Genomic DNA, 10,410 nt, shown 5'->3' on the forward strand with positions numbered 1-10,410 from the left:
CAATATCCAATGCTGTATTCTGATTACTGTTAACCGATGCTATATAACTATATAAACTACCTTGCATCTTTATGTTTGCCAGTTAGTTCCGCTCGCCGTGTCGAATTCCCTGTTTATGTACGGTTGATAGTTGAGTGTCGTCTAAAAATCGGTGACAAACAATGGAGAAAATCTTAATCGAGCCGAGGGATGGACTTGTGGTGTCGTGTTTGTCTAACCTTCTTCAAACCAGTGCCGAAGAGGCACTCGCGGCTGGCGATACGTTCAAAGTCGGATTATCAGGTGACACATCTGGATTCTCGATTTCATTTACTGTTCACAATGTAATAGAAAAATTATGATTGATTATCGGTCGCATGAATTTATGTACTTTACGATGACCAGGTATATTTTACTCAAACTTTCATGAGACCATTTACAATGCACAAAATTATAGGTTGGGAACGATATGAAGAAAATTTTCTAATTAAATACGTTTAGTTACTAAATTTTTCAATTGCAGGTGGTATCTTCAGGATACTTGTGATCTTTGTAAAGCGTACTTTTTCAATTTAGAAATTCTGATCGATATATGTATACAAGGTGTCCCAGATGCATGTTGAAATATTTCAACATTTCAACCTATTTATTTCCACTAGGATGTCTACTTTATAGGCTTCCTGATTTTTATTTAGAAAACAACTTGCGCGCACATTGGCAGAAACATAGGCAGCAAATTGGTAGCAAATTGGCTCACGCAGACTCTGTTCCGTTTTTTCCTCCAATTTGACACAGGCCATGTTGCAAGACTTGCTGCCAATTTGCTTTACCATTTTGTTAGCTGGCGTTGCCTGCAAAACCCGAGCAAAATGCGGAAACAGATGGCAGGGTAGCTGCCCAAATAGCACATGACGTCCAATGACGTCTTGAAGACGTGTTAAAGGTGCCTTAGACCTAAAATAGCCGTAAAATGGACGTCTTTAAGGCGTCATGTGCTATCTGGGTGTGGGTCACGATTGACCCAGTCGCCGGTTTGGACGGCCCGTAAGCCGGGGGTTATCCTGATTTTTTGGTTCCCTGTTATTATTTATTATTGAAATTGACAAATTTATCGATAGACTTTTGGCCGTTAGAATTACAGTAACTAATAGTTTAGAAGCCATTTAGTATCATTGTAACCCGAAAAATGTCACCAATATATCAATAAAATTTTCATTAACAAGGCATCAAAAATAAAGAAGGTTCATCGTTTAATTTATGAGGTTCAGAAATTGTGTCCCTCTACGATAAGTGTTCCATTGCGGTCCCGCGTTTTGAGCGTTAATGGAAGAATTGCTGTATTAATAGAATTATTTTGTACATTGAACTGCTTATCTGGTAACGACAAACTTATTTCATTAGGAGGGTCATTGGTACAACTGTTGGCGCAGAGTTTACCTAGCATCACAACTGACTGGAGTAAATGGTACTTCTTTTTCTGCGATGAACGAGTTGTTCCTTTTGACAGTAACGACTCGACTTATGGAGAATATAAAACAAAATTGATTGGGAAAGTGCCGGTAACAGAGGACCAGTTTATAAAAATCAATCCTGACCTGTCTGGTAATATAATAGCATCCTTAAATCTACCTTCTCTTTCACTTGAAGATTTATTTGTATTATCCCATGTATTACACATTTTATAGCCGAAGAAGCTGCAAAAGATTACATCAAGAAGATGTCTGTATTCTTTCCTCCGGATCGTGTACCATGCTTCGATGTGCTTCTTTTAGGATTGGGTCCAGATGGACATACATGTTCACTTTTTCCTGGTCATAAGATTTTGAATGAAGCAACTTTATGGGTCTGCCCTATTAACGATTCTCCTAAGCCACCGCCGTCTCGTATTACTCTAACACTTCCGGTGATAAATAACGCAAAGAAGTGTATATTCGCTATCGTTGGATCAGGCAAAGCCGAAGTTATTAAGGTGATCACATTATCGAATTTAACAATAATTTTCCAATTACATTTGCACAAGAGTTGTCTTCTTATTCTTACTATTTAATAATTCACAGAAAATCTTGCAAGATAGAGAAAATTTACCAGCCGCTCGTGTACAACCACACAACGGAGAATTGTATTGGATCCTAGATGAAGATGCTGCTAAATTCTTAGACACGGTCTAAGGAGATTTGATACGATTATTGACAACATTCCATACTGTATCGTGTTCCGATGCGCAGCAGACTCCTTGGACTTATTATTTTGTATACATATGTGCATTTTACTTAAAACGATATCTAATGGACAAGTGCAGGTTATGAGAACATTTCTAGCGAGTTATTTTTGCTCAAAGGTGATATTTGTTTGTTATGACGTTGGATATTGTTCGAAACATGTTAGGTTGTTCTATTGTGCATTTTAATATAATTTTCTGATACTTTCTTTTTCATTCTTTCGTTTATATTTGTACACGCTGAATATATATATAATACAATCGGGCTAAACATTTTGCATTGCTTTATGAATTTTTTGCAACTATGAAAATGTGTAATTGACTGTCGACACAACTAGTGAACAAGTTTTATAAATTGGCATCCAAACAAACATCTTCAATAATAAAATTAAAATACATCATGTTCCTAATTAAATGTACAAGTTATCGATGCACGCTAAATTTGTATTAATATTTCGTTTGGTTTTGTTATTAGACATATAAAAATATAGCTGTATTTATTTTTAGAAGAGGCCGAGACATTTTAGATTGATAAAAATGTATAGCATAAACTGTTTCTATTTTGTAACAACTTTTTAATAAAACACGATATACTTGAAGCAGAAAAAATGATTTTAAAAAATTATACGAACAATGACGCGTGTAATTTTACAAAAATATAAGTATAATAAAATAGTCATTTGCGTAGTCACTACATGCTGAAATTCCGTAATGAAAAAAATGAATTTATTTAAGCAAATCTATTCCGTTTAAACAGACGTCACAAAAATGTGAAATAATTGACAAACCAGGGACGTTAAACTTCTACAGGATTTTATTTGCAAGAATAAATATTATGGTCATTGTTTGCATACAGAAGTATATATATCAAGAATAATATACACAATTATATATATATATGAGATTGGCAAATCATGAGAGACATTCTTTGGTAACGTAAAACTGTAATATTAGGTAAATACACGGGTATACAGTAAAAAGTGACTATTTTCATATGATGCACATGTTGTGTATATTTTTAAATGGAATTTAATGTTATTGACATATATATATATATACATATATATATATATACATACATACACGTATAATAGGTTGAGGCAGGAATATTGTTCGTAACGTGTACTTATCTGCCACCAGTCAAATTCAACAACCAGTATTAACTACTTAGGAACCAAATTGTTTTACAATAATTTATAAATTATGTTTATTTTTTACAAAAGTCTTAAGTGTACATGTATATCGAGCCATAAAATGAACTAAAAGGATTTCCGCCAATTCGCATCATTCCCCGAATAGAGATTTTATGTATATTATAGTTTTACCAAACCGTGTAATGCTGTATGCAATATCTTTGAATTTCACATGGCATACTATAAGAAAAGAAAAAAGTCTTTTACAGCTCCCTTTAATTTATAAAAACTATTTACAAAATATTCCTTCTTCTGACGAAATCGTGACTGTCCTATAACTTAAAATTAATCCAAAACGTTCGCCCAAAATACGACATTTTCCTGTACAACGTACCCTCAGAATGTAAATGCTATAGTACCCAAATCATGGGCTCTGTAATTTTGCATTTAAACGTATTTGCCTTTGCACAAAAAGTGAATGGAAACAGTGATAAGGTGGTCTTAAATTTACGAATGCACAGCACCGTTAACTCTAAGCTCACGTTCACCCAGAATGCGTTATATGAAATTATCGTCCCTTACCACCGTCACTTATTCATCTCGTAATTATTCTTGCTATTACTTTAAAGAGAGAAGATGAACAGACGCGGATGTAAATACTATCTCGCGGTCGATATACTTCCGTAAAGTGTAACTGTACATATTTATAATATTTAACATGGTACACACAATTTGTCCACCATTAATTCAATAGGTAAAGGATGAATTACATTCGAGACAAATGTGTAACAATGTACCGTGTGCCAACGGTGTTACGCCGTTCGTAGAGTAAGTTTTCGGATACGAACTATAAAAAAGATCGGTGAAACGTGCAGTGTTTTTAAATGTAATTCGCAGCATAACATCGTCGTAACGGATTTATATTATTTATCAATGAGTGACTGGAAGGTACGATTAACGAAAATTAAATAAATTTTCTCCTAATCGATCAGATGTTATACGCTGAATCACGTTTCCAATTTTAGCTTATAACCATACATATCACAGTTATCAATATAACCCTATTCTCCTTATTTCCACAACTTGTAGCCGTTTTCTAGTGTATTTGTTAAGGAATACATTCTCGTTTACATTTCGATAAAATTACGTCTCGTATGTGTGTACATAGGATAGACATATTAATTTGTTTTTGAAATTCTTGCAAACTGCGTGTGAAAAATTGAATTTTCTTTGCATTTTAACAACAAAATGTACTACTTTTTCGATTCCTTCTAACAAAAAAAAAAAAAAAGAAAAAAGAAAAAGGTGGATGAAATCGTAGGTCATAATACTTCTTTTCTGGACATCTTTGTACTATCGTTTCTATTTTGAAATTAAGGATCTACACGTTCATTCTACCTCACGGAGACAAAATATCAATGTAAGTAATAATAGCGAGTACAACTAAATCATTAATGCGGCATTATTGGAGCGTATACACACAGTGTATCGTATGAATTCATTAAAAGTTACTTCAAATCCCCTATGCTGGCCATTTTATTACACCTTAGCCTCTTAGTTGAAATCTTTCTGTAAACATGTGTTACTCGACCATACGCCACTAGCATGATACATCCGGAAAAAATAGAAGTGGTGAACGCTTAAATGATTGAGGAAGCCTCAAGTTAACAATAAATAGCGACTTTACGTTCAACAAAAGGCAGAGTGTGCCCCAATTGCATATTACCGCTAGTCGACGCGATCGACTGGCTTGTATATCTTAAGATATTATTAGAGAATAATTTAATAATTAAATTAAGATCACCTAATATAAATATTCATCACGTCATATTGACGCCTAGTAACCCCCTGACGTTCTCATATACAATGTAACTAATCGATACAGCTGGTGCCACCTGAAAATTGAGAAACAATTAGTTTAAAAACATCCTGCCGTAAAACAGCCCATTCGATACACGTTTCTAATTAATTCTTCTGTACCTTCAAGAAATTTGGCGTTAAACCTCTGTATAATCCACGGATCCCTTCTTTGCTAATAATATCTTTAAAAACACCAACCATGGTATTAGGAAGCGTACGTGGTGATACATCAGCTTGCAAGCGTGTCCTGACTAGTGCTAAGGGGTATGAACACACTTGACCGGCTGTGCTGGAAGTTGTTCCACACAGTAATAATATCCAGAAGGGTGGAGGCTCGTTTTTGTCGTGTGTTCGTAAATACCTATTCTTTAAAGTCTGCCACCAAAAAATTCGAATAAGAATATCTGACCAAGTAGCAATCAATTCTACATCACAATCTGAATACTTACTTCGTATACAGCCAAGTCAATACCAGCGTATGGAAGTATTCCTATTAAATTAGGGACATAACCTTTATAGAAAGATTTCAGACCTGCTTGTCTATATATTTTTTGCATCGCGTCAAGCAAACCAGAAAATTCCCCGGTTTTTCTGAGCGCAAACCTAGTTTTGAGTACCTGAAACATATTGTTCATAGTATCAATATAGAGGAATACACGTAATCTATCTATATTACCATTACTACTACCAAGGACTCAGAAGAAAAGAGGGGAGATAAGAAGGGAGGAAATGGTAAAGAGGAAGAAAAGAATACAGGAGGAGGAAAGGTGGAAAAGGGTAGGAGAATCAAGATATAATAAGTGGTATAGAGAGATTAAAAGAAAAGGGATACCGGGATATTTAAAAAGGGATGGGGAGAAAGTAGATGGTAAAGGGTGGCGAGGTTTAGTTTGGGAAGTGGAAATTTCGTTAAGATGCTCTCACAAACGAACTGTAACTTTTAAAAAATACATTGTTTTCACTTTATAAAAATATAGCATACTTTACAAGTATTATTTAGTAAATATATGTATTATTCAAATTGATAAGTTCAATAGTTTTTCTTTAAAACATTCCCAAAAATTGCCTTATTATATAGCCGTCACACATAGCCCCTTAAGTTTAGAAGTAAGAGACAATATTATAAAGGAATTGTAACCCTTAGGGGAATAATAAATTAATATATACTACCAAGGACTCTATTCTAGTAGTCCCTTGGCCTGATCGAAACTCTTTTAAATCGACGGAGAATTTTTCTATCAATTTATACTTAGGAATGGTAATACTATGATGGTTATTATTTCATACCTCGAGCGGATATATGGCTGACTGACTGATTCCTCCGGCTAACGATCCTGCCATTAATCGTTCGTAGAGTCCGAGCTCCCGAACGTCGTCACCTTTGATCGCTCTCTTAATTTGCTCGTAAGCCATGAATTTCAGGGCGCTTTCCGGTCCGATTTTAAGTACGTTTATACCGTTCCCCCGCCACAGGCTACTCGATCCACCTTCGCGGAGCATGTACCTGAAGCAACTCATGATTTTGCAGTGTCGCGTTCCATGTACCTGAAATTATGTTTCTTCGTCGTAAAGCAAAGAAAGGTAATGGTGATTGACTTCAATTTCCATTATAACTTATATACATATTTCATCGATGAACAATCTTTTAAATAATTTATAGTTTCAAGCAAGCATCAGTTCCTAAAAATCTTCAGATACAGTAAATCCTCGATGAGTGTTCGAAGGATCCTCAGCACTGACAATGAAAGGTTCCCAGGTGTAACTAAGACAATTTTAATGATGTTTACCACTAATATTTAATGTTCAGTGCTGAAGAGCCTTCGAACACTCATCGAGGATTTACTGTACACAGTACACTAATACGTTACATTTCTCTGAGAGCGACTTTTTTTTTTATTCTCTTTTTTTCTCTGTGAACTCACCTGTAGGTAGACTTTAATCCGATCTAAAGGCGCGGTACACGTTCGCGACACAGCACCCGCTACGCCACCGGACACCAAGTGTCGCCACCACATTCCAGACACCATTTCGCTAGTCGTGAAGTCTTCGGGGACACCGATGTCCTCCCCGATGTCCATATACTGAAAAAAAATTACCCGAAAAATTACGATCAATAAAATAAATATATATACACCGAATATTTTTCAATGCCTCGCCAGATTCGTATACGCAGATATACTATGTATACCGAGAGCGGATTATAACTTTGCACGCGAAGAGAATCCGCGGCGCCGAAAATCGAATTTTCCCTCGTGAAATCATGCATAACTGAATTGTTTGCAATTAACCTTCTGCCCGCCATGTTTTGTGTATTTTGACGTACGTCCGATGTTCATGACCGCATTTTTCTTTCGTTGTCACCACCACGTGCGTATACGGAACAGCGCAACATATTATAATCGTTTTATATACAAGGTGTCCCAACTGACGCAATCAAAAAAATTTTCATATTGGCTATTTCTAACGACACGAAGATAATTAGGCTAGGACTGTATATTCCAGTGCCGGAGTAGGGGTGGGGGCTGAAGCCCTGGGCCCCACTTTCCAGAGGGCCCGTTCTAAGCCTTACATTTATGTCAAAAAAAATTGAATAATATTTTGTTTACTGTATCTCTTCTGAAATAATCAGAAATCACAGTAAATGCGGAAAGAAATTGGACGAAAGTTATTAAAATATTTTAAATTTTCGTAACATAAATATAACGTTATATAACGAAGCATTGTTAAAATGAAAGTTACCAATAACGATCACCGAAAAACACGAACCTTTTATGCTATATCAGATCCGCATTTTTAAATAGTATTTTAGCATGTTAATCTTATCTAAAAAGCTTCCGTTTGGAATGCAAAAACGACAACAATGACCTTGAATGAAATGGAACATACAACAGTGGCGTACATTCTTGTAACGTTAATATAACTAGCATACTTCTGGGTTAATTACTTTTTTTCCGGGACACCCTGTATATATAGTATGAGCGTATATGTATACATATAGTACATTCTTTCCGGCTGATTTCCGTTAAACCGGGCGGTTTAAAATATCATATAAGAATTAAACGTTTTTCCAGCCGCTTTATCTGTCTCATGCGCGAAGCCAGTATTAACTAGTTATCATCCTCGGTTATGCTAAAATCACCGCCGCCGCCAGCCGGTCTTGGCTCGTTCCGGTCGAGTCTGTGGTGTATATAATCACGTGCCCGCAGATAATACTTGAACTCCGATCAGCTGTACACAATTATTGCGTGCTATATAGACACGTCGAGAAACGCGTGGGTGGCTGATTTCCGACTTGTCTTATGAATCGTGGATGGTTACATCAGAATTTATTCGTCGTGAAATGTTCAATGACTGTTTCTTCGGTTATCTGATTCCCGTGTAACCGTAACCGTCTCGAAAGTGCCCCTAGGCATTCGGCCGGCCTTGTAGTATCTATACATTCGCAGGAACGATATTTAGAAAACGTTTTTGGCGCCAATCGAGCCTTGGTAAATCGACAAGTGAAAGTTATATGTAAATCGACGGCGAACGGAATTCCCATGTGGGATTTTCGAAGAGCGAATTTCGAACGGGAATTTGGTTAATCACGATTATGAAACAGTGAACTTAAAATGTATATATACACAGTGGAGTTCTTGATATATTGCCGCCGCGAGGCACTTCTCTTCCACACGTACTTTCACGCGCAGCTATCCCCACCGGCATGATCCAGCTCTTGCGCAGGCGCTGGAGGAAGCTCTTGATGTATTGCCGCTTTCGAGAACTTGTTAAGGTACACACACGAACAAACTCGGCTTCCCCTAGAGGAAAAAGTGGCGTAAGAGAAAGGCCTCCTACCACTTGGTAAATTTATTTCAAGCACTGTGATAAATGTTAAATCGAACATTAATTTAAAATAAAGTTGAGTAATTCCCAATACCAAGTGGTAGAAGCATGGTAGGAGGCCCTTTCCCTAATTTTAAATACTGAAACAAATGTTAAACCGAATATTAATTTAGTATAATTTCAGTAACTCTGAGACCAAGTGGTAGGAGGTCTTTCCCTTACATCACTTTTTCCCCTAGTGGTAGACAAGTTTGCTCGTGAGGGTACGTTTTCTCGACTGTCTCATTATTCGGATATCTCATGGATAGACTGGGTAAATTTTGTTATCGCAGAATCACGATGTAACTTCATTCACGAACGTGATCGTCATTTTTTTTATCTTGAGTGAATTTACTCACTGTGATCGTAATTCTTGACCTTTAGAAGAAAAAAAAATATATTCAATACGATTTGAAAATGCATTAGATTATTTGTTTATAAAAATCAGTAGAATAAACAGAAATTATAATAGAATGATTTGCTATAACCATACAACATGTGTGTCATGTAACATTTGGATCAGAATTTACAATCATTAATTTATTTATAACTCCTTCTTATTCCTTTACTTTATACGAAGGGTCTCGTATTTTTGTTTTAATGTCGTTAATACATGTTCTCCGTCAATCAGAAACGATGACAAAAAATTACGAATCACTGTGAACAATTATCGATATTGGAAACGAACATCATTGAATCACTCGTGATTCACAAGTAGCAGTTCATGCCATCTCTGAATCACGACAATAAAAGCCATGAATTTTACTGCCACGTGAAAACGTGCCTTTACTCTTCTACAGACCCAAATCCCACAATCAAGAGCCCACTATGTATACATATACATATATCTATATACGTTTAGTGTTTCGGTGGACTTGTTAATGACTCGGCTGGTTGACGATAACTGGCCACATTTTATCGTAGTTTGTAGCTCATTGTTAACGATTTCGCGATAATGCTTCGGCAAATACACGAGCATTACACGTTTCACGGGGAGCGGAGGAGAAGGAGAACTATTAATTACCAACCGAGCGTTAGATGTATCGATAAACGGAATCGATTTGGAAAATGAAAGTGTACCTCAGTCATTGACATAACACGTGTCAGATCCGTGCGCCGACGACGCAAAAATAATTCGGGCAGTTTATTTCCGACCGCCGATATATCAAAATGTCTTCTAAGATCGCAAGCAAATGAGATGATTCCTTGTCCGGGCACGCAGAACGAGATAACTCGAAACGAATACAAGAAACGACCAGTACGAATAGGATCGACAATAAAGACCACACTCCCGAATTTTCAAACCCCGGAAAATCCGTTACGCGAAATAATTACTCCGAGGAAGCCAGAGCGTCG

The 10,410-nt window shown here is 36.4% G+C and overlaps 2 protein-coding genes across 2 annotated transcripts in view; one reads left to right on the top strand and one right to left on the bottom strand.

The window, feature by feature from the left end:
• The first annotated feature begins 148 nt into the window (after positions 1 to 148).
• Positions 149 to 2,413, top strand: LOC107192228 (6-phosphogluconolactonase). Its single transcript, XM_015581442.1, has 4 exons — positions 149 to 282; positions 1,381 to 1,581; positions 1,665 to 1,948; positions 2,037 to 2,413. Exons 1-4 carry the CDS (start codon positions 162 to 164, stop codon positions 2,145 to 2,147), a joined length of 717 nt encoding a protein of 238 aa, XP_015436928.1. The 5' UTR covers positions 149 to 161; the 3' UTR covers positions 2,148 to 2,413.
• Positions 2,414 to 4,792: 2,379 nt separating this feature from the next.
• The window catches only part of LOC107192435 (calcium-binding mitochondrial carrier protein SCaMC-2), a 16,564-nt gene continuing 10,946 nt past the window's right edge, over positions 4,793 to 10,410 (bottom strand). The window contains exons 5-9 of the mRNA XM_015581686.1: positions 7,113 to 7,271; positions 6,478 to 6,735; positions 5,640 to 5,807; positions 5,311 to 5,565; positions 4,793 to 5,225 (exon numbers count right to left, since the gene is read on the bottom strand). Of these exons, the coding sequence (XP_015437172.1) occupies positions 5,151 to 5,225; positions 5,311 to 5,565; positions 5,640 to 5,807; positions 6,478 to 6,735; positions 7,113 to 7,271 (915 nt within the window). The 3' untranslated portion in view covers positions 4,793 to 5,150. The remainder of the gene's footprint in view (positions 5,226 to 5,310; positions 5,566 to 5,639; positions 5,808 to 6,477; positions 6,736 to 7,112; positions 7,272 to 10,410) is intronic.

This window comes from Dufourea novaeangliae, unplaced genomic scaffold, assembly GCF_001272555.1.
Source record: "Dufourea novaeangliae isolate 0120121106 unplaced genomic scaffold, ASM127255v1 scaffold7, whole genome shotgun sequence".
NCBI lineage: Eukaryota > Metazoa > Arthropoda > Insecta > Hymenoptera > Halictidae > Dufourea > Dufourea novaeangliae.

Coding starts and splice junctions, on each gene's coding strand:
- LOC107192228 (XM_015581442.1), top strand. CDS start 162: ATGGAGAAAATCTTAATCGAGCCGAGGGATGGACTTGTGGTGTCGTGT. Junction 283..1,380: donor GTTCAAAGTCGGATTATCAG/GTGACACATCTG, acceptor TTATTTCATTAG/GAGGGTCATTGGTACAACTG. Junction 1,582..1,664: donor AATCAATCCTGACCTGTCTG/GTAATATAATAG, acceptor CACATTTTATAG/CCGAAGAAGCTGCAAAAGAT.